Source organism: Castor canadensis, chromosome 6 (assembly GCF_047511655.1).
Source record: "Castor canadensis chromosome 6, mCasCan1.hap1v2, whole genome shotgun sequence".
In the NCBI taxonomy this organism is placed as follows: Eukaryota; Metazoa; Chordata; class Mammalia; order Rodentia; family Castoridae; genus Castor; species Castor canadensis.
Window position 1 is genome coordinate 76,336,844 of NC_133391.1, and position 23,473 is coordinate 76,360,316.

At 39.6% G+C, this 23,473-nt stretch overlaps 1 protein-coding gene across 10 annotated transcripts in view; it reads right to left on the reverse strand.

The window, feature by feature from the left end:
- The window catches only part of Arhgap26 (Rho GTPase activating protein 26), a 416,522-nt gene that overhangs the window by 139,517 nt on the left and 253,532 nt on the right, over window positions 1-23,473 (reverse strand). For 9 of the 10 annotated variants that reach the window (XM_074076754.1, XM_074076748.1, XM_074076752.1 and 6 more), the window contains 3 exons: window positions 14,229-14,316; window positions 12,675-12,733; window positions 11,030-11,135 (listed from right to left, as the gene is read on the reverse strand). In XM_074076754.1, coding sequence (XP_073932855.1) covers window positions 11,030-11,135; window positions 12,675-12,733; window positions 14,229-14,316 — 253 coding nt within the window. Of the gene's footprint in view, window positions 1-322; window positions 5,377-11,029; window positions 11,136-12,674; window positions 12,734-14,228; window positions 14,317-23,473 lie in introns of those variants that run through there. The other variant, XM_074076756.1, reaches the window with a different exon arrangement.

Genomic DNA, 23,473 nt, shown 5'->3' on the forward strand with positions numbered 1-23,473 from the left:
AATGCTACTTGGAGTCACAAGGGGTCAAATGGGATTAGAGCTCAGACTTTTCAAAGGCAGTGCTCCAAGGGGCCACCCAGGAGTTCCTTGAATACTTTCCACTTTTTCACGCATTCAACAAATAATCACTGAGTGCATCCTGCTACATGCAAAGCACTATCTAGGTGATACAGATACAGTATGCACAGGAGACAGACATCCTCAGTCTCAAAGCTCACTGTTTAGGGAGAAGACAATCTGTAACCAAGTAAGTCAACTCTAGAGTATGTATGTATGTATATATACATATATGTATATAAAATATACATTTATATGCATATAAAAATATATGTGTGTATTTTTTTTTTGGTGGTACTGAGGCTTGAACTCAGGGCCTACACCTTGAGCCACTCCACCAGCCCTTTTTTGTGATGGGTTTTTTTTCGAGATAGGGACTATTTTGCATGGGCTGGCTTCAAACTATCATCCTCCTAATCTCTGCCTCCTGAGTAGCTAGGATTACAGGCACAAGCCACAGGTGCCCAGTCTAATCTAGAGTACATTTGATGGTGACATGTGCTACAGAAAAAATTAAGTAATGCTGGTGGGTAGGGAGTGTGGGATGGAGGTTGCAATCTCAGAGCAATTGAGGAAGACCTCATTGGTGAGGAGAAAGAAGAAAGAAGGAAGGTTAGGTCTCAGAACTGAAGGTCTGAGTCCTAGGCATAGCAGAAAGACTGAGAAAACAAAGAGGGAGGCGGGAGGAAAACCAGGAGGGTGCTTCACTGGAAGTCCAGTGAAAACAGAATTTAAGGCAGGAGTGAGAAAATGAAATTCCTCAGGGCAATCAAGGAAGGGAAGTCTGAAACTGATTTAGCAACATAATGTCAGGGGCAACACTGACATGAAGCATCAGTGGAGTAGCAGGTGGAAGAACAACAGTAGGTTCAAGTAAGTGGGAAGAGAGGATTGGGAATATAAGCACAGACAACTATTTGGGGAGTTCTAAGGAAAACAGCACAGAGAAATGAGATGATATCTACAACAGGAGGTGGGGTTGGGAAAGGTCCTCTATAGTTATTGTTTTCTTGGCTTTTAAAGGGTTGCAGAAATTACCTCAGGCTTACATGCTGATAGGAAAGATTCATCTGAGACAGGAAAGTTAACAGTATAGAAGAAAAAGGAAGAAACTGTTGGAGCCAAATTCTTAAGGGGTACAGTCAGAACTGATTGGCTCTAGGGCCCTTAGGAAAAGAAGGGAGGGATTATGGTTAGGTGAAAACACTGAATGTTCCCCTCCCACACCGGAAGGATGGTAGAAACACAGACACGAGCGTGGATATGGTGGTGGTAGCTTAAGGAATTTCTCTTCTGACTACATGTATTTTCTCAGTGAAATAGGAAGCAAGATTGGAGACATCTAGAAGAAAAGAAGAAATGGCCCAGGAAAATGCAGTAGGATGCCAGATACCTTGAGGGCCCTTGAGGTTGCTTGGCAATGTCTGTTGGTTCAACTCTACTTTCAATTATGTGACTGACCCAGAAACCTTCTAATAAATTCTCTTCTTTCATTCTTTTTTAATTAGCTACAGTTAACATTTGCTGTTTACAACCAAAAAACTCTCTTTTTAAGCCTTGGGCTCCCCATTTTCTCACTGAAAATCTGACTTTAATAAGCTAGTGGTTTTATTCTACCCAATCCTATGTACCTTTAATTATATTGGGAGACCTTTTTGCAACATACCAACAAGACCAAACATTTTTGGGTTCCTCTACCACCTACTGAATAGAATCAGGAAAGAACAGTTTACGCTCACAATACCAAACTGGAAACACTAAATCAGGATGTTGAACTGCAAAATGTTCTTGTATGTGTGACAAAGCAGAAAGGACTGACATCACAATTCAAATCTGAGTATTTCTTCCAACCCTTTGATGGAATAAGCTGCAAATGGGAAAAAGTATCTACCAAGACAGAATGACATTGGATATATATACAACTTTCCTTACAGTGTAAATTAATACTTAATACAAATCCAGCAACTCAGGAAGGAAATGCACATGAAGACTGTGCTCAGGGACAAACTGGGTGGAAAAGAGGATGATCTTCACAGTGGATGGTAATGTGTGGTCCAGAAATGCATCTGAGAAAGCCGTGAAACTGAGTCAGAGGGAAGGAAAGTCAGAGGCTCCCACAAAAACAAACATTTCAAAGATCACAAAGATGAGTGGAAATTTCCAGACCATGCAGACTAAGATGAGTCTTGATACAACGTGTCACCCCCCTCCAGGAAATTAAGTGTTATTAAACTGCAGCAAAGACAGCTGCTTTCTGAGATGAAATCAGCCTTGCGACACCAGGCAGCAGAAGGGGGAGGAGGAGGGCAGGAAAAGCTACCCTCCTGTGGAAATCAGTCCCACTTAGTTTGCTCTTTCAAACAGGTGCTTTGTTCCACGGGGCACTGAATTATGAAGAGCCCTGAATTCTCACAGGGAAGTGTGAGCCTAGGTGTAAAGTGGACCTGAAACTAGATATGAACAGACCTTTCTTCCATCTGGCCCTGTGCTGGCTTATCTTTTGCTAGGAAGGGTGAAATGCTCATCTCTTTGGGTCAAACACACACAAACTGCCAAGAAAACATATGCAAAGCAAGAAATGAACATATGCATACACAGAAATATCCCAAGAAGAAGGGAGTTGTATGTCTGTGCTATGTTTTTGGCATTTAGCTCTAAAGGTTTTACTTACCAACAACATAACTGTGAAGAAAGCCCTGTCCAGTGACAGTAACTTTTAACTTGGTTTGGGTCTCATTGCTTCAACAATTGCTCCATCTTCCCTCACCTTAAATCACAATTCTATGATCCTCTTTCTCCCATCTCCCAATTTCTCAAACAGATTGCAAAAGCTAATATTTAGGAAGGGTGTACTACATGTTCAACACTTTTCTAAGAGCTTTATGTAGGCTTAATTGAATTATCACAACTCTAAAAGGATAGGTACTGCTTTTGTCTTGCTTTAGGCTTCCCATAAAGAAGAGACTGAAGTAAATGAAGGCTTCTGTAACACTACTTTCCTAGGGGATTTGCAGGAGTGAGGCAGAGAAGCTAGCCACCACTGGGTTCAAACACCACCACTTGCTCAATCTCTTGGGCCTATCTTCAAAGAGGCTGCAATTCCCACTGGACTATGCTTTCTCCTCTGTGTACTGTACCACCGCTGGCTTCCAGGTTAAAGGTGTGTGAATGTCTTTGTGTCTTGCCTCCCTGGGGCAGGGAGAGGAACTAAGAGGCTCAGGGCACATGGCGTTGCAGCAGGCGGTGAGTTATCAGCCTGTACTTGCATGAAATGAGCGACAGGCCACAGAGAACTGTTCACTACCGGATGACTGCAATGCAGACAGCAGAAGCAAGAAAAGCCAATGTGCTAATTAAAACTTTTCTGATGCAATTATCACCTCTTTTTTTTTTTCAGAAAGGAAATTTGAACATAAAGAAGAGAAGTGGGATGGGGGATTAGTTCAAAGGTAGAGAACTTGCTTAGCAAGCACAAAATACTGATTCAATCCCCAGTACTGCAGAGAGGGAGATGGAGAGAGAGGAAAAGTGATTCACGAAAGGTTAGAAAAGAGACAAGATCAAAATCAGGCAATCTGGCTCAAGAACGTTCTCTCTTAACCACTGTGCTCTCAGCCCCAACAAATGAACTACAAATACTCAGAAGTCTGCCCTGCCACATTTGAACCACAATTGTGAAGAACTGGTGAGAATCCAGGCAGTGAAAGAAAATAAGTATCAACAACAATAAGTCTGCACAATGCAAAGACTGAGCATTTAATGACTCTGCTCCTTGGGCTACCGCATGAGAAATTCAGGCTTTGCTAAAGACTGGCATGAACAAAGGTCCACGTTTGTTGATACTCTTGCTTTTATAATACCGTCCCCCCCAAATAAACAGGGCAGCAACTAAGAAGGGAAAAGATAGTGTCCTCCTCCTGGAATTTGAATGGGAACTTCATGGGTGACTCCTGGAGTTCAAAAAAGGAAGAGGAGAGTCAGAAAACATGAAAATCATTGAAAAAAAAAAAACCCAAACAGAAGTGGAACAACTCAAAACAAACAGGAGTCCCAAATCAGAGGCACTCTTAAGAAGGCAGAAGACTAACAGCTTGAAGTCAGGCATTTCCTCTTGGAGAACAGGCATTCCATGGTATGACAAAGATGTCCTTGCTTGAATTCAGAAATTTTGCTGATTTTTTTAAGCAAAAAATTTAGACTAAACTTGTATCTTTCCTTCTCCTAACCCAGAAGGCTGGAAAACCACAGACCAGAGAAATTCTTTTGCTGAAAGTACGAGAAGGTCTGGCAGCAAGGCTAAGTCAGGGTTGAGCTCTGATTTCTTTTTCTTCATTTCCATTAATTTAAAGTGCTAAGTTGCCTGTTTGCTTTAAAATATGTAGTTCTCCTCTTTGCAGGGTCCCTTTAAATAGATTTTCCTTTGGCTGTGCCAAAAATAGCTGGAGAAGGTCCTTTGAGAATCCCATTCTTAGTCTTAAAAAAGAAAAAAATACTCTTTTCCCTGCCCTGTAAGCATAAATAGGCCTGGAAGCAGTATCTCCCACTTCTTTCAGGGACCTCAAAACTATCAAAAATAATAAATCTTTAAGGAGGAAAAAAAAAAAAGAGCCAAGTCAGGGAAGTAACTCTCCCAGCCTATTTCTGCTCATTCATTTATGTGAGCAACAAGTACTGGGCTCTCCTTTTGGAATAAGCAGACAGTAAGCTGGGATAAAAACCCAAATGCTTATACCACAGCAGGGAAGCCAGGCACAAGGGACAACAGGACTGTGGGGAAAGATGGCAAACCTGAGAAGGCACATCATGGAGCTCAAGTATGGCTTCTACTCAACTCCAGCCAATTGTTGGCACAGAGATCTGAATTTTTAAAGCAAAACCAACCCCTCTAAAAATGTGTGAAACCTGTTCAGATTTTAAAAACAATACCATGTGGTGTGGGGCAACACCACCAAATAGAACCCGGTTGGTCCAACTAGAGGTCTGTTTGCAACTAGAGGTAAATAAGAAGACAAGGGGGACAGAAGGCTACAAATTCTCAAAGAGCCTGGCAGGCTTTGGAGGCTGAAACCAGAGTTTTAGCAAAAGAGAAATGGGGAAGCTGCCTTTGAAGATTTGTTTTGTTTTTTTTTTAAGCAGGGTAATCACATGTTGAGACTTACTGTTTTCAAAGTTTCCTGGTTGCTGGGTCCATGCTCTGTGGCCTGGAGAGAAGCCAGATCTCCACAGGCCAGCACAACCAGGAAGGAGCCTTCGCAAGTAGTCTGGCTAAGACATGGCAGCTTGGATGAGGGAGTTAGTGATAGACACAGACAGAAGTAGCTGGATTCAAAAGAGAGAGATAAAATATCACCAGAACTATCTGTGAAGGGTGAGTATCAATGAATGAGAACCAAATGGGAATGGAGAATGTCGTCAGTATGAATTCACAGGGGTATCAGGCCATACCACCAGTGTCTCAGGAGCTCAGCAGCTATGCAATTCTGCACTGGCAGCTTTAGGGTAGCCAATGGTTACTATTGAGAACAAAGGTTTGAGAGTCACGGTATATGGCTGAGAGGAGGCCAGAGGGATGCAGAGGGATGGAAACTCATAGCTATGAGCTTCCATCTTAAACAGCCATCACTTCGGAAGTATTATTTAACTTAAATTGCTTTGTGATGGTTCACAGCTATTTTGTTTAGTGTGAATGGTAAAGAAATCACCAGCTTTTCTCATGTATTTGACAGCTCAGTCAGTGCCAAGCTAGTAACTCTTATCTTCAGGACTCGGAATGGAAAAAGATATATTACAGTATCAATAAGATATGTGTTAATGCCAAGTATCAATGCCCAGCTCCTTTTATTTTGGTCCCTTCTTACAAACTTCAAGGAATGCAACTTAATCACCAGGACCTATCCTCCTTGGAGCCAAAGCCTCGCAATGACTTCCTTTATAACCACAGTCATTTGTACATGAACTCAATCCACTCTTTTTAGATCATGAAGAAAACATTAACATATCTTCTTGATTTTCAGGGACACCTAGAAATACCTACACTTTAGTCACAGAAATGAGAAACAGGCTAAGTCACTAGATACTTAATCTTGGTTAACTTCTGCCAATGAAGTTTACTCTGCTGGAGTTGCACTTGTATGTCAAGAATTTGTTCCACAATATTCTTTCATGATCCTTGTAATCAATAACTTTCATCCTTTTTTGGAAAGTCACAACATGTAATAGATGATCAAACATTAGACAATTAAGTAATGATAATAACATGGAACAGGAAAGAGGCAATGGGACTAAAGTTAGTTTAGCCTGTTTCTTTACTCTCCTTCACCTTTCATCTTTCCAAATCTCATAATTTAGTGCTTATGTACCCACACAGCAGATGTACTAATCTCTCCTTCCAAACTGGCCTTTTGGTTCCATATATCTTGACTGAATTAGTATACCATGGAAAGATCATTCAATGAACTTAATATTCTATTGAATGTTATTTTACCAAAACTACTTGGAGCAGGTAGTGAGTGTGGGCTGCCTATGGCAAACTCTGCTTTTATTCTGGTATCTGTGCCTCTCACAAGAAGCTCAGGTAAATTGTTTCATGCAAAATAATCCCTTTCTCCTTGCTGGTGACTGCTTAGGAACAATGATATGTGATGGGAAGTCTGCAGAGAACATCTGGGAAGGTATCCTCAGAGCTCTGAAATAGACTCAAAGACGAAATAAGGCTTCTGCCTATGAATGAGCACTGATGTGCAAGGATATAATGTAACATCTCATGACCCTGAGAGGAGCCAGCCAACATAATGATGCCCACTGAACAAGAATATGGAAATAAATTGACTCCTTCATGAGCCACGAAATTAACCAACTCTCAGGACTGATTTTGTGTGATGACAAAACAGATCCACTTATCAAGCCATTTTGAATTGAATTTTTTGTTTCTACAGCCCAAAGCATTCTAAGTGATACAACACTGCCTTGAAGAAGCAAGACAAGGTTCAGCCACTCTGAAAACATCCTAGCAACAAAGGAATAATTGCTCCAAAAAGATAGAGAGATGAAGATTTGCTTCTCAATAAGTGTTTTGGGAAAACCACCTGTGAAAAGGTATTTTTAATAATGACTCCTGATGTATGGAGAGTGCTTTGAAATCCTCCTGCATAGAATAAACACTGTAATAAAGTTAGGATGAGCCCCTAGGAATGGTATGTGTGAGGATATACAACATACTTGGGGTCATCATAATATGTAAACATTAGGAAACTATCATGAAATTAGTCTTTACTACTCATCTACTCTTATTTCCTTCTATAATTATAAGATCGGGAATTTTCCTTCTTGTTCCTGCTAGCCCCTTCCCCACAACCTGATGAAAACACAGAAACACAGAATTAATAGGAAACTCAGAAAACTGAGGCTCAAAGAAATAGAATAATTTGCACAAAGATCCAAAACTAGCTGGACATGATTTTCTTCATAGTTAAAAATACTTTATGTATGATTTTAAACAAAGTCATATGCTGAGAGCTTAAATTAATGAAAAGTCAAATTGGAAAATCATGAGAAATCAAAACAAGATTTTTTTTACTAATTTAATCATGACAAAATCTTTTGAACTCAAAGCTTTAAGCTTCTTTTTCCTATTACTAATACCCTCCTAAATCCCAACACATATTTCCCTTTATACCAATTCTGTTTCCTAGAAAATCCTTACATATGGCCCATCCTTAGGCCAGTGGTACTCAAGACTACTGGAAAACAAACTAGAAATGTAGGTTCCCAGGCAGAGCCTCTGCTTAGTGGACTCAAGAGTGTGGCCCAGAAATGGTAGTGTAAACAAGCACCCCAGGTGATTCAACCAGACTCCGAGGCACATGACTCCACACTGCCTACTAGGTTCCAAGACCCAAATAGAAAACATCTAATTATCATAGTAGATTTCAGCTGGAATAACAAAAATATGTGCATAGTTGTCTATAATTTTTATGTTCCTTCTGAGGTCTGAAACCAACCCAGCATCTCTGTGACTTGGATGCATGCTGGTAATCATTTGATTTAGAGGTTAGGAATTTTTATTCTTTCCCTCGAAATCTTTTCTTCTCCTCTGAATGCATTTTTCCTTGAGATTAAACACAAAATGCCTTAATTCTACCTTCACAGCTAAAGGAAATCAATTTTGGAAAATGTTTCAAAAGAGTATTTTAAGAAAATATACAATACTGAATGTCTTGCCTTTGAACCAAAAGCCTGAGATGCATGAGCCAAGCAGTAGGTAATGAGAGAAGTAAACACTGAGTTTTCCAGCAGATTCGACCCTGAAACCAAAACTTAGGAAGGAAGCTGACCATTAGCAAGTGGCCCAGAAGAACAATAGCACAGGCAGTTCCTAGGGTAAGTTTGAAACTGAGAAAACTGGAATTAGACAAAGCTCTTGTCCTCAGTTAACTTTCCCTTAGTGCTGGATTTTAAATAAAGACAGTGCTGTAAGTAAGAATATAGTTTATGTAGAATCTAAGAAGTCCCCTGGGTGCTGAAGAATTTTTTTAGAACTAGATAAACACTCTTTACTAGATTCAGTAGGGCTCCCTTTTATATCCATCTCCATCCTTGAGGAAGTTTCAAATCTGGAGGCTCTGCAGACCAAGGACATAGCATGCTGAGAACTGGAGTCTGTTTTCCAACACCGGCTCTGACCACTTCACATTAAGACATCAGAGCTCATCTATACATAGATTTCTTAATGACCACATGAATGCAGAAATGCCATAAAACCAAAGAAAATCATTCTCAAGTAGCAAAACTAAGACAAAATTACCCAGAAATGCAATGGAATAAATAATTCCAGCAAAAAAAAAACTGGTTTAAATTGGTTAGAGGGCAAACAGCCAAGGTCACAGCTGTAACTTGGCAAATTCCAGTTGTATTATGCCTTAAGTTAGGAACAAGGATGGACAGAACTTAACAAGACAAGGGAAAGAAAGTGTGGAAAACAAGGAGAAATGAACCATCCACCAGGAGATAATCAGGCTCAACTATTTGAGATCTACTGTAAGCATTTTGTTTCATTATTTTAATCTTTTTTTCCCCTTCTTTAAACAGTTCTCATAATTCTTAGGGCAATCTATAAATAGGAAATACTCCTTACTAGCTCTGCTGGATCACCATTCACTCTTGGTCTCTTTCTGTCCAAATTAAGCTCTCATTCCCACCGTACAGCTTGACAAGACTCACTGTTTTCAGATGGTTCCTCACCCTTCTCCTCCAGCTGCTCCCAGCAGGCCTCCAGGTCCTCTGAAGGACTCAGGGGCCATAAAGCAGTCACAAGTTTCCCACAGACTTGGCTGGTGTGGGCACCTAGAATCACCTGTTTTGATGCACGCCCTTCAAGTGTGCAAAGTTGAAGATGGAAACCAGCTTTCTAGCCTAACAAATGCCTCACTCTGGGCTGTGTGAGACAGGAATCATGCTGTCATCTCATAGCATCTGGAGCTGGGTTTTAAAGTCCTATTCTCATCATTTTAAACACACTTCATCAGGATTCTCTGACATGCTTTGGGCAGTCTCACTGCAAACTTGCATGTTTCCCGCCATCTTCTTAATACTTTCTGAACATGCAGTTCTGATATGCATGGTAAAAAAAATTGTTTTGCTAAATAACAGAAAAATCCTGGATTATGCCCAGTTACTTCTCACCAACACAAAGAAAGCACTCAGTTTTTCATAATACCTGTGCACAGTTTTCTAGTGCATACATCTCTCTTTCTCTAAAAGGTACCATCAGTGCATGACAGATTAATAAAAGCTAACCATCTCAACCCCCTTCAGGTGAAAATCAGTATATCCCAAAGAACTGATTTGATGGCAGGAGCAAAGTGCTCTTAGGGCAAAATTTATAGCATATCAGTAGAATTTAGGGCTTAAAGATATTTATGATTATTCCTATCATTTGCTCCAGTTTACAGACAAAAACATTCCACCTAAGTCAATGAAAGTTTAGAATACAATACACACATAGTGACCAATACAGCAAGGGAAGTCACAAGGCCATTCCAAAAACAGTCAGGCAACAGTAAATACACAAAAATTAAAAACCATGCTAATGGTGTAAAAACTTCCAGCAGGATCATGTCCTCATTTGAATGTTTTAATAATCTCTGAGGGAAACTGGGCATTTGCAGAAGTAATTCCTTCATTTTTTGTATTTCTTCAATGTCTGTATCACAAGTACTTTAAAAATCCATGGCTTTAAAGAATATCTATTATCCACCCTTGACAAATGAAGAAACTAAGAAAGAGGAGGTTTAGTAGTTATTCAGGAGTGATTAAATAGCTTGTTAAGAATAATCAGCTCCAGGCCAGGAGTGGTGACCCACGCCTGCAATCCCAGCTACAAGTAGTCATAGGAAGGAGGATTGCTATCCATGGCCAATCTCAGACAAAAACACAAGACCCCATCAGAAAAATAACTAAAGCAAAAAAGGGATGGGAATGTGACTCAAGTGGTAGAGCACCTAGCAAACATGAGGCCCTGAGTTCAAACCCCACTACTACAAAAAAAAGGAGAAAAAAAAAAAAAGTCACTCTAGAATCCAGGCCTCCTTGCTCCAAACCCAAGTTCTAAAAACCCACAACATATTCTTGTTTGCCCTTGATCATTGAAAGAACATATAAGCCCTGAAAATTCTGTATCATGAGCTGGAATCATGGATGACACACTCTGTTTTGCCCTTGGTTATCACAAGAGCAAAATTCCCCTGCAAACTGCTTGGTGGCCTGGTAGCCTGGACTCTTCCCTGGCCTCCTCTGCAAAGGCCATCTGGCATTAGCTGCTGTTCTCCTCCACAGTTAGCATTTCACACATTTATTTCGTAAGTTTCCAGCCTACCAGATGCAATAGTGGTAGAGCAAAAGCCTAAGCAGAACTGAGACCAGCTTTACTGCAAAGATAGGAACTTGTTGGAGGGACAAAGGGCTATAAACCTACTTTGCCAAGTGGTTCATGAGCAGCTGTAACATCTGCCGATTTTTCTCTGGGAGCCGATGAACAAGGCTATGGATTTCAGAGACCCGAGTCTCCTGGTTCTCCAGCTCTGTGAAGGAAGGAGGGAGGTAATGTTTCATCAGTGTCCCAGCTAAGTCACTTTACAAGCTAAAACCAAGGGAAAGCAAAATTTGGGCACGAACAGACTGAGGATTTCTCAAAGATTTATGATCCTGTCCTCCATGTGTGCTGCATGATCAGCAGGCCTAGATCTGGAAGTCTTTTTAATGGTGTTTTCTGTAACAGGGTTCATGAAAATAACGACTGTCCAGAAATTCAGGCCAAAGTGATGACGTGATGACAGAGCCAGTCAACTGCACACGCAGAGCAGGAATGGACGCAGGAACAGCTGGCTCCCAAGAGGGCCAGCTTCATTTCAAAGAAGGAAGGAACTTTATGCACTTGTAAAGTGATAAACAAATCTTATGTGAACATTGCAAGAGTCTCAAATATCAAAATAATGCGTCGAGACAGTATCAAAGAAATCAAAGGAAATGCCCATTATTCTCTAGTTAGGTATGACAACCAGCATGGCAGAAAGAAAGCAATGGCAGATAAAAAGATTTAAGTCTTTCTGCCACATGTAACTTCTATCATGGCTTTTTGTGCTCTCTTTCTTCCTTGAACTTGGACAAATGGCTTCATTTCTCTGGGAAATAGATTTCTGGTACTCATCACACCTATTTATAGGATTGATGCAAGGTTTAATTAGAGAATGGTTGCTATGGGCTTGGAATTTCTCTGAGAAAGAAATCATATAAACACCAAATACCATCTTCACTCCCAGCTTTCTCCCAGGTCTTCTTTCTCCCTGTTTTAAGGGGACAACTATGAGTATCATAGAATATCAGAACATTAGGTACTACTAAATTAGGCCAGTAGTAGCTACCAGGGCAAACAAACCCTAAAGACTGAAAGGAACCAGGGAAAGGCACAAGTTATGGACCTAAGAATACTATGAGAATTCATGCCAGATTTAAATATGACAGAGACTATAACTGCCCCCTTACTTGGAGGCCTCCCCCACGTACACAGATTCCAGTATACTTAGGGTAGCTTGCACCTAATCCTTATGTAGTTTAATACCAGTAACGTGACACTAGGGACCTTGATGGTGCAGTTGAAGAAATGATCAGAAGCTGTAAATGGAAGACATGGGGGAAAGTCGACTGTGAAGTTATATAAATGGTGTCATATTCAGGGAAACACTTCCAATGCTCAATTTAGGAAATGTGTGATTCATTCTGTAAAATGCTACTCAAAGGATGGAAAAAACCCAAGAAGTTAGAACTCCAATAATTAAAACTAGAAAGGCAAACTTGCTTTCTTTCCTCTCTCCCCTTCCCACAAACTTCTTCCCCACCGAAGTTTCTCTCCTCCACTGTGAATTCGGTTTGGTAGCAAGGCTCTTAGCAGTCCACATTCAGTTTCGTTTTTATTCTTTGTCAAGAGTCTCATGAACATGTATGTGGACACTATACAAGCAAATATGATGGGTTAGATAGTAATAATTTTGGGACATTGAATGCTCTTTGAAATAGAAAAATCTATTCTCTTCTCCTTAAAACAACCATCAAAAATGACTTACTTGCTGCTTTGATGAAACTTCTTTGAAATTGGTACATCATGAGTGGCCCTGGAAGCATTCTGGAATAAAAATATATATATTGAGTCAGCTCAATAAGAAAATAATCATATTCTTGGTAAACAGTAGCTAAAGACTACCAAATGGAATTACATCTCTCAGAGACAAAGATCACTGAGCCACCATAACCAGTTTTTTTGTTGAGATGGGGTCTTGCTAACTTTTTGCATGACCTCAAACCATGATCCTCCTGATCTCTACCTCCTAAGTAGCTGGGATTACAGATGTATATCACCACACCCAGAACTCTCTCTCTCTCTCTCTCTCTCTCTCTCTCTCTCTTAAAGGAATGGCTAAAACTATGCTTTATAGTCACAGCTGGATAAGCGTTAATACAGAAGTCTAGCACAATCCAAGAGATTTCCTTTTCAGTCAGTGACTTACCAATCAACAAGAGCATTTGAGGATACAGGAGAAACAAGTGCTAATATTTGCAATACCTATGCTTAAACTCTCATCTTTCCAGTAACTTGGTGCTGGGATCAGTTCATCTGGAAATACTACAGAATACTCATGTAGGTGTTTTTCTCCTGAGTAGAGTACTGCTCCAAAATGCCAAAGGACTAGAATACCTAACATCAGCCATAGTGTAAACAAATTTTACCTGTTTAAGTTCAAACTTACAAGTTTTTTCCCTGATAATCTTAAAAATACACTCAAAAGACTGTGCATTATTTGTGGCTCCAGTTTCATTCTTATCAGATTTCTTAATTCAACCCTTAGACATCCTTGCATTACATCTCACTCCTGACTTCACAGTCAATAAAATCTGCATCACCAATTCCTTTTCTGTGGCTTTCCTCTTTTGCTTTCCAGCCAAGTAACTCGTCACAAAACCTTGACCATGGCTAATCTGATCATGATTACAGTTTTCCTCTCCATTTGTGACTACACCCCACCTTCCTGTTTAACTACAGTGCAGTACAGTATTCCTGCCCTTCAAGTCCAGCATCTGGTGAAGGGTATTCATGAATCTGAGATGTAAGTGGAGCATGAAATAACCAAGGGAGGGACAGAGAGGTAGGGATTATAACAAATGTTTAAGGAAAACAGTCTGTCCAGTAAGGTAATAATTCCTACCCTAAGCTGAAAAAAATTCTCATTTTTAAGGACCAATGTTAAGTTTTGTGGTGCACAAAACTCTCACAATACACAGGGTGTGTAATCATGCATTCTCTATTCAATGTGACACATAGTTTCTTGGTTGCTTAACAGATTATTCAGGGAAGACCACATTTTAGGTTCTGTCCAAGGCTAATTATTTCCTTAAGAGCAAAGCTTCTGAAATCACTCATGGCACTTGTGCAATGACAACCCCTCACCCAGGGATGAGGTACAGTTGTCTGACCAACTATACTCCATGCGCCCACACAGAAGCTGCTTCCACGTCTCGAACACCCACCCACCAGCTCTCTGGAGGCTCTACAGATCGAGCTGCATTCTTCCTGCTAGCCTGAGGATGGCTGGCACCCCACCCTGCAAGTGGAAAGTCCCTACCTCAGATAGGTCTTCAGTGCACTAGTGATGGTCTTTATCTCCCATTCAGCACAGATATCTGTCTCTGTCTCAGAAGCTGTTTTGGGGTCTAAAATGAAGAAAAGACAATGTGTAAATAAAATATGGCTAATAAGCACACATAAAAGCATTCAACCTTGTTAGTAATGGAGAAAATGCAAATTTAAACCAAAAAATGACACGTAACTTTTTGTCTATTATATCTGAGAAAAGTTTAAAAGTCAAAGTATCTATGGCTGGAAAATGCACTGAAACTGAGCCTCTCATAAACTGCTGGAAGCAGTAGAGATAAGTGCTAGAGTCTAGAAAAGCCATTTGGCAATATGTATCATCAAGAGTCTTAAAATGTTTATGCTCTCTGAACAGTAATCCCATTTCTCATAGTCTCTCCTCAGAAACTAAGATAAGGCATGAAAAAGTCATATACCCTAGAAACGTTCCACACACTATTCTAACAGCAAAAAAGTCAAAAGCAGGAGACAACCTAAGTGTCTCATCACAAAAGAATGGTTAAGTGAATTGCAGGATGTCTCTCTGATGGAATATTGTTTTGCCACATACATGAAACTGATGACCATAGGGCATGGAAAATGCTTGTATTACATAATGTCAAGGGGAAAAAAACTCAAGATATAAGTTTGTGAGAAACTCATATGAACAAAGGCTGAAAGGAAATACTCTAAAATTAAAATAGTGGTTGGGTTAAAGTGGTAGAACTATGGTTTTCCTATTTTCTAAACTGTGTATGATTTGATCCCATTACTTTTATATATAACTTAAATTGTCTTAACCCCAGATGTGCAATGAGCACAACCCCAATTATATTGGCTCCTGGTAATTTCCTCTTTAGTCTTTTTCTGCATGGAATTTAAAACATAAGTGTGTTTTCACTGTGTTATCAGAAAAGAGGAGAGCATTCCCTAGTTGCCCTGAGCAGCACACAGGCAAGTAAAAAGAAGAGGCAAAAGCTGGGGAGTACGAATGGCTTCACAGGTCCCTGTCACTAGTGAGTTGGGTCGTCACACAGAAACCGGTGGGAGGACACTGAAGTCTTCCAGTGTGTTGAAGGCGGCAGCTTCCTGAACTGCCTAGAGGCCAGTATTTGCCCACTGGCTCCCACCAGCTTGCTTTCTGCACAGGGCCTTGTTCTCAGTTGGGGAGCTACCCTTTTCTTGCTCCTTCCGGGGGAAGGGAATGAGATTCTAAGGTTCAAAGGTGGATCACCTCTCTGCTATGCTGGTGATCGCCTAAGACCTGAGCCAGTTCAGTCACCATGAACTCCAGAACTTATCCAGGAGACAAGCTGCTGTTTGCTGGGCTGCCACTTGAATGATTATATAGCTACCAGGTGCCACCAGGTACTGCCTGAGAATGAGTCCAAAAAAACAAAGCCAGAAACAGAGAAAGCAAGTCTTGATGATGTGGTTTCAACTCTTGTATCTAGCCATGCCTTTTTAAATGTTTTTTTAAATCATGAAAGCTAATAATCCCTTGCCCCCCTCTAAGTTAGTCACCCAGGAGAAAGAGGCCAAATACTCACAAATAGCTTAAGGATTTAGCTTGTAATTCCCAGGGAAGGGCACAAACCTAGCTGGTAACTCCTGCTCTGTGTATTCCCTTGACTTGCAGATGAGATAGAAAAGGGCCTCAACTCATAAAATGTGTGGCTATAAAGGCAAAGCACCTGTGTGATGTCTACAGGAAAGCCTAGGCAATAATGAAGTCTTTCTTATCCATGAAATATACAAGGAAGAACCTGAGGAGCATGATTTTATTTCTGAAGTCACAGACAGTAAATTCCGTAGAGTTCTATTATAGCAAATTTCTTAGAAAAGGTTTAAAAAGGTGATTTTTCTCTTGTCCAGCTATAATTCTTTTGTTCTGCAGCTTTAATTTTGTTTTTCTTTTCTTCAACATCTCAGACTCCCTGGATGGTTTCTTCCTGCAAAGGCCTAGGTATCCCAAAACATGACCTCTTTCCCTTCCCATCACCAAGACGCATGGAGTGCTGCCACACTGCATGGTTTCTGGACACAAAACAAATGTTACTGTACATTTTTCTGAGGAACACTCCAACTTCTACCCAAGAAGAGTGCACATGAAACAAAACCAGCAGCAGTTGGCAGGTCTGGGAGTTGTGAACTGTTCCATGAACCGCATTTAGCAAACTAATGATCAGCATCCCTTATACAGGCTCTGTGACCAGAGGGATATTGCGTAACATACAAGGAGAGTCAAATTACAGACCAACTAAAGGGCTTTTTATAGCACTGATGAGGCAAGGCTCAGAACTTGGGCACAACCATTTTAATTCATTTAATAGCCAAACTAAATTGAATACAGGCTCCCAAGCTGCCCCATTTCCAGAAAGGACTGCCAGTTTCCACACCTCCCATCTGATGCTCCCCTCACTGACACAGCTTACTGGTGGCATCTGAGTATGTTGTGAAACCTGATCTACAATTTTCTGTAGAACTCATAGCATTTCTCCCTCTCCCACCCCTTGACCAATGCAGACCTAAACCCAAACTAGGGGAGCAGGTCAAAGTGCAAAAGGGCATCAGGCAGGTGAAACACAGAAAGTATATTTTCTCTTTCAGCCACTACCACATGAATTCAGAGAAATGGGAGAGGGCCAGGTGTACTAGTGGTGCTTACCTGTAATCCTAGCTACTCTGGGGGCAGAAACTGGGAGGATCATAGTTCAAGGCCAGCCCAGGTGAAAAGCCATCGAGACCCATCTCAACTAAAAGGTTGAGCATGGTTCACATCTAATCCCAGCTATGTGGGAGGCATAGGGAGAAGGATGATAGTCTGAGGCTAGCCCCAGGCAAAAAAGGGACAGACTGAAGGAAGGAAGGAAGGAAGGGAGGAAGGGAGGGAGGGAAGGAAAACATGCACAAGGCCCTGGGTTTGATCCCCATCTGTGCAGAACAGAACAAAACACAAAGAGAAGCACACTATGCATGTCATTCTGTATATGGTTATTTTCATTTGATAATATCTTCTGAAACTGGCCTATATTGACATAAAAATACCATACACACACACATACATTATTAATTTAATGGAAGTTAGGTTGTTCCCTGATTTTCACTAAGATAAACAATGATATAAACTACTGTTTCTTTATATATCTTTTTCTTTTTGGTGGTACTGGGGTTTGAACTCAGGGCCTCCTGCTTGCTACTCAGGTACTCTACTATTTGAACCATACCTCCAGGCCTTCTTTGTATATATTACCTGTAGAAACAATTCATAAAAGTGGAATTTCTGAGTCAAAAATAAGTGCATTTAAAATTCTGAAAGATAGTGCTTAAGCGCCCTCAAAGGTTTAAGTTTGAGTGACTCCTTTCCACAACCCTGATAGCAATGTGCACTTTGATCGTACCTAGCCAAATAGGTTTTTTAAAAATTCCTGTAAGTATGTTTTTAAGGTGAAGTTTCTTGAGGTGCATGTGTGCTTTACAAGTGTATGATCCCGAGTTTTGAAAATATGGACAGCCATGTAACTGCCACCACAATCAAGATATTTCCATTGCCCCCCAAAACTCCTTTGTGCTCCATTATGCTCAACCCTCTCCTTCCACCTTCACCCTCTGGCAACCACTTTCACATAGCATAATACTTTTAAATCCATCCATGTTGTTACATGTACTAGTAGTTTAATCCTTTTATTACTGAGTAGCATTCAATGTTATGGATATGCCATAATTTGTTTATCTATTCACTGGTTGATGGACATTTGGGTTGTTTCCAATTGTAGCTGTTATGAATAAAACTACTACAAATATGTGCACAAAGGTCTTTGTGTGCACTACATTTTCAACTCTTGAGTAAAAACTGTACTTACAAGCAGGACTGGGTAAAAACACCAGGAGCAGATAATATGGTAAGTATGTTTACCTTTAGAAAAAACTGCCAAGTTGTCTTCCAAAATGTTTGGGCCATTTTCCATTCCTACCAGCAAAAGTCCGGTTGCTTCTCAACCCCATCAACATGTGATATGATCAGTCATTTTAATTTTAGCTAGTCTAGTAGGCATGTAGTAGCATTCTATTTTTCCAGATTTGTATTCCCTTAATGATTAGTGATATTGGTCATATTTTTCACATGTTATTTGGTCATTTGTGCATTTTCTTCAGTGAACTGTTTTTTTCCCCCCCAAATCCTTTGTCTGTTTAAAATGTTGTGCTATTGAAGGTTATCCAAACAAAAAATCAATAAAGATATCCAAGATCTAAAATATACAATAGATCAAATGGACCGACTTGATGTCTACAAGAACATTTCATCCAACTTCTACACAATATACATTCTTCTCAGCAGCCCAAGGAACCTTCTCCAAAATAGATCATATCCTAGGGCAAAAAGCAAGCCTCAGCAAATATAAGAAAATAGAAATTATACCGTGCATACTATCTGATCACAATGCAATAAAACTAGAACTCAACAACAAAAGTAAAGACAAAAAACATGCAAACAGCTGGAAACTAAATAACTCACTACTTAATGAACAATGGATCATCGATGAAATAAAAGAGGAAATTAAAAAGTTCCTGGAAGTCAATGAAAATGAAAACACAACCTACCGGAACCTATGGGACACAATTAAGGCAGTCCTCAGAGGAAAGTTTATAGCCATGAGTGCATATATTAAAAAGACTGAAAGATCCCAAATCAATGACCTAATGATACATCTCAAACTCCTAGAAAAACAAGAACAAGCAAATCCCAAAACAAATAGGAGAGAAATAATAAAAATAAGAGCTGAAATCAATGAAATAGAAACCAAAAAAACCATACAAAGAATTAATGAAACAAAAAGTTGGTTCTTTGAAAAAATAAACAAGATCGATAGACCCCTGGCAAACCTGACTAAAATGAGGAGAGAAAAAAACCCAAATTAGTAGAATCAGGAATGCAAAAGGGGAGATAACAACAAACACCATGGAAGTCCAGGAAATCATCAGAGACTACTTCGAGAACCTATATTCAAATAAATTTGAAAATCTTAAAGAAATGGACAGATTTCTAGATACATATGATCATCCAAAACTGAACCAAGAGGAAATTAATCACCTGACTAGACCTATAACACAAAATGAAATTGAAGCAGCAATCAAGAGTCTTCCCAAAAAGAAAAGTCCAGGACCTGATGGATTCTCTGCTGAATTCTATCAGACCTTTAAAGAAGAACTGATACCAACCCTCCTTAAACTGTTCCATGAAATAGAAAGGGAAGGAAAAAACTGCCAAACACCTTTTATGAAGCCAGTATTACACTTATCCCAAAACTAGGCAAAGATACCTCCAAAAAGGAGAACTAGAGGCCAATCTCCTTAATGAACACTGACGCAAAAATCCTCAACAAATTAATGGCAAACCGAATTCAAAACACATCAAAAAGATTATTCACCACGACCAAGTAGGCTTCATCCCAGGAATGCAGGGGTGGTTCAACATACAAAAATCAATAAACATAATAAATCACATTAACAGAAGCAAAGACAAAACCACTTGATCATCTCAATAGATGCAGAAAAAGTCTTTGATAAGATCCAACACCATTTCATGATAAAAGCTCTAAGAAAACTAGGAATAGAAGGAAAGTACCTCAACATTATAAAAGCTATATATGACAGACCTACAGCCAGCATTATACATAACAGAGAAAAACTGAAACCATTCCCTCTAAAATCAGGAACCAGACAAGGATGCCCACTATCTCCACTCCTATTCAACATAGTACTGGAATTCCTAGCCAGAGCAATTAGGCAAGAAGAAGGAATAAAAGAAATACAAATAGGTAAAGAAACTGTCAAAATATCCCTATTTGCAGACGACATGATCCTATACCTTAAAGACACAAAAAACTCTACTCAGAAGCTTCTAGACATCATCAATAGCTATAGCAAGGTAGCAGGATATAAAATCAACATAGAAAAATCACTAGCATTTCTATACACTAACAATGTGCAAACTGAAAAAGAATGTATGAAAACAATTCCATTTACAATAGCCTCAAAAAAAATCAAATACCTAGGTGTAAACCTAACAAAAGATGTGAATGACCTCTACAAGGAAAATATAAACTTCTGAAGAAAGAGATGGAGGAAGACTATAGAAAGTGGAGAGATCTCCCATGCTCATGGATTGGTATAATGAATGTCTATACTCCCAAAAGTAATCTACATGTTTAGTGCAATTCCCATCAAAATTCCAATGACATTCATTAAAGAGATTGAAAAATCTACTGTGAAATTTATATGGAAACACAAGAGGCCACGAATAGCCAAGGCAATACTCAGTCAAAAGAACAATGCTGGAGGTATCACGATACCTGACTTCAAACTATATTACAAAGCAATAACAATAAAAACAGCATGGTACTGGCACAAAAACAGACATGAAGACCAGTGGAACAGAATAGAGGACCCAGATATGAAGCCACACAACTATAATCAACTTGTCTTTGACAAAGGAGCTAAAAATATACGATGGAGAAATAGCAGCCTCTTCAACAAAAACTGCTGGGAAAACTGGTTAGCAATCTGCAAAAAACTGAAACTAGATCCATGTATATTACCCTATACCAAGATTAACTCAAAATGGATCAAGGATCTTAATATCAGACCACAAACTCTAAAGTTGATACAGGAAAGAGTAGGAAATACTCTGGAGTTAGTAAGTATAGGTAAGAACTTTCTCAACGAAACCCAAGCAGCACAGCAACTAAGAGATAGCATAGATAAATGGGACCTCATAAAACTAAAAAGCTTCTGTTCATCAAAAGAAATGGTCTCTAAACTGAAGAGAACACCCACAGAGTGGGAGAAAATATGTGCCAGCTACACATCAGACAAAGGACTGATAACCAGAACATATAGGGAACTTAAAAAACTAAATTCTCCCAAAATTAATGAACCAATAAAGAAATGGGCAAGTGAATTAAACAGAACTTTCTCAAAAGAAGAAATTCAAATGGCCAAAAAACACATGAAAAAATGCTCACCATCTCTAGCAATAAAGGAAATGCAAATTAAAACCACGCTAAGATTCCACCTCACCCCTGTTAGAATAGCCATCATCAGCAACACCACAAACAGGTGGTCGGAATGTAAACTAGTACAACCACTCTGGAAAAAAATTTGGAGGCTACTTAAAAAGCTAGACATTGATCTACCATTTGATCCAACAATACCACTCTTGGGGATATACCCAAAAGACTGTGACACAGATTACTCCAGAGGCACCTGCACACTCATGTTTATTGCGGCACTATTCACAACAGCCAAGTTATGGAAACAGCCAAGATGCCCCACTACTGATGAATGGATCAAGAAAATGTGGTATCTATACACAATGGAATTCTATGCAGCCATGAAGAAGAATGAAATGTTATCATTCGCTGGTAAATGGATGGAATTGGAGAACATCATTCTGAGTGAGGTTAGCCTGGCCCAAAAGACCAAAAATGGTATGTTCTCCCTCATATGTGGACATTAGATCAAAGGCAAACACAACAAGGGGATTGGACTTTGAGCACAGGATAAATGCGAGAGCACACAAGGGAGGGGTGAGGATAGGTAAGACACCTAAAAAATTAGCTAGCATTTGTTGCCCTTAACGCAGAGAAACTAAAGCAGATACCTTAAAAGCAACTGAGGCCAATAGGAAAAGGGGACCAGGAACTAGAGAAAAGGTTAGATCAAAAAGAATTAACCTAGAAAGTAACACACACGCACAGGAAATTAATGTGAGTTAACTCCCTGTTTGGCTATCCTTATCTCAACTAGCAAAAACACTTGTTCCTTCTTATTATTGCTTGTATTCTCTCTTCAACAAAATTAGAGATAAGGGCAAAATAGTTTCTGCTGGGTATTGAGGGGGTGAGGGGAGAGGGAAGGGTGGAGTGGGTGGTAAGGGAGGGTGTGGAGGCAGGGAGGAGAAATGACCCAAGCCTTGTATGCACATACGAATAATAAAACAATAAAAAAAATGTTGTGCTCTTGAGATACAAGAGTTTTAAAAACATATTCTGGATACAAATCACTTATGATATACATGTCTTAGAAATATTTTCTTCAAATCTGTAGCTTAACTTTCCTGAAATAAATCTATCTATATATTTATTTATGTATTAGATAAATATAATATACATATCCACATATATACACATTTTTTTTCATACATATATACAGAGAAAGGGGGGGCACTGGTTCTTGAACTCAGGATCTCAGGCTTGCAAGGCAGGCCCTCTACCATCTCAGCCACTCCTCCAGCTCCCTGAACAATATCTTTTTAAGAGCGAAAGTTTTTAATCTGCATGAAGTTCAACTTACCATATTTTCCCTTTGTGGTTCTTCCTTTTTGTGTTCTAGCTACAAAATCTCTACTAAAACAAGGTCACAATGATTATTCTCATTTTTTCCTTCTAGAAATTTTATAGTGTTACCTTTTATATTCAGGAATATGATCCACTTCAAGTTAATTTTTGTATATAGTGTCAGGTAAGGGCTAGCTTTCATTTTTTTCCCATATGGCTCTCCAAATACACTAGTACCATTTGTTAAAAAGATTGTCTTTACTCCAGTAAATTACCTTGACCCCTTTAGCAAAGATCAATTTACCATGGATGTTTAAGTCCTATTTCTAGACTCTCATATTTGTTCTATTAATCTATATATCTAGCCACAAGAAATGCCATACAGTCTTACTTTCCTGCATCTAAAAGTATATTTTGTTTTCTATAAACTACCTTTTGCTAAAATCTTCCTGAGCCTTTCATGTTCACCATCTCCATTACACCTTTGATGAAGAAGCTTATATAAGTATACTATTCTCTGTGTCTACTGGACGTAATTTATACCACATACCTAGTGCCTATCCAAAGAACACTTGACTACTTCTGTTTTGACATTCAAAAGCTCTTACTGTCCTGACTCTCTAGGATAGTAGTGGTGGCAGAAGCAGAGAGGAAGGTGAGTGTCTATCTGTGTTCTTCCCTTTCTGGGAACTCAGGATTATGATTAGCAGCCATCTCTGTGGCTTCCAGAATAATTAACCCTTCATTCGCAGAGTGTAGTATCTCCTGATTCAGTCATCCTCTGTCTGCTCCCTTCACTGCCGGGTAAGACTGGAGGATTTCTTTCAGCTCCCCTACTTCCACTGGGATTTAACCTTCAAAATCTGGGTTGTTTCCACTCCTTAGGTCTGAGAAGATA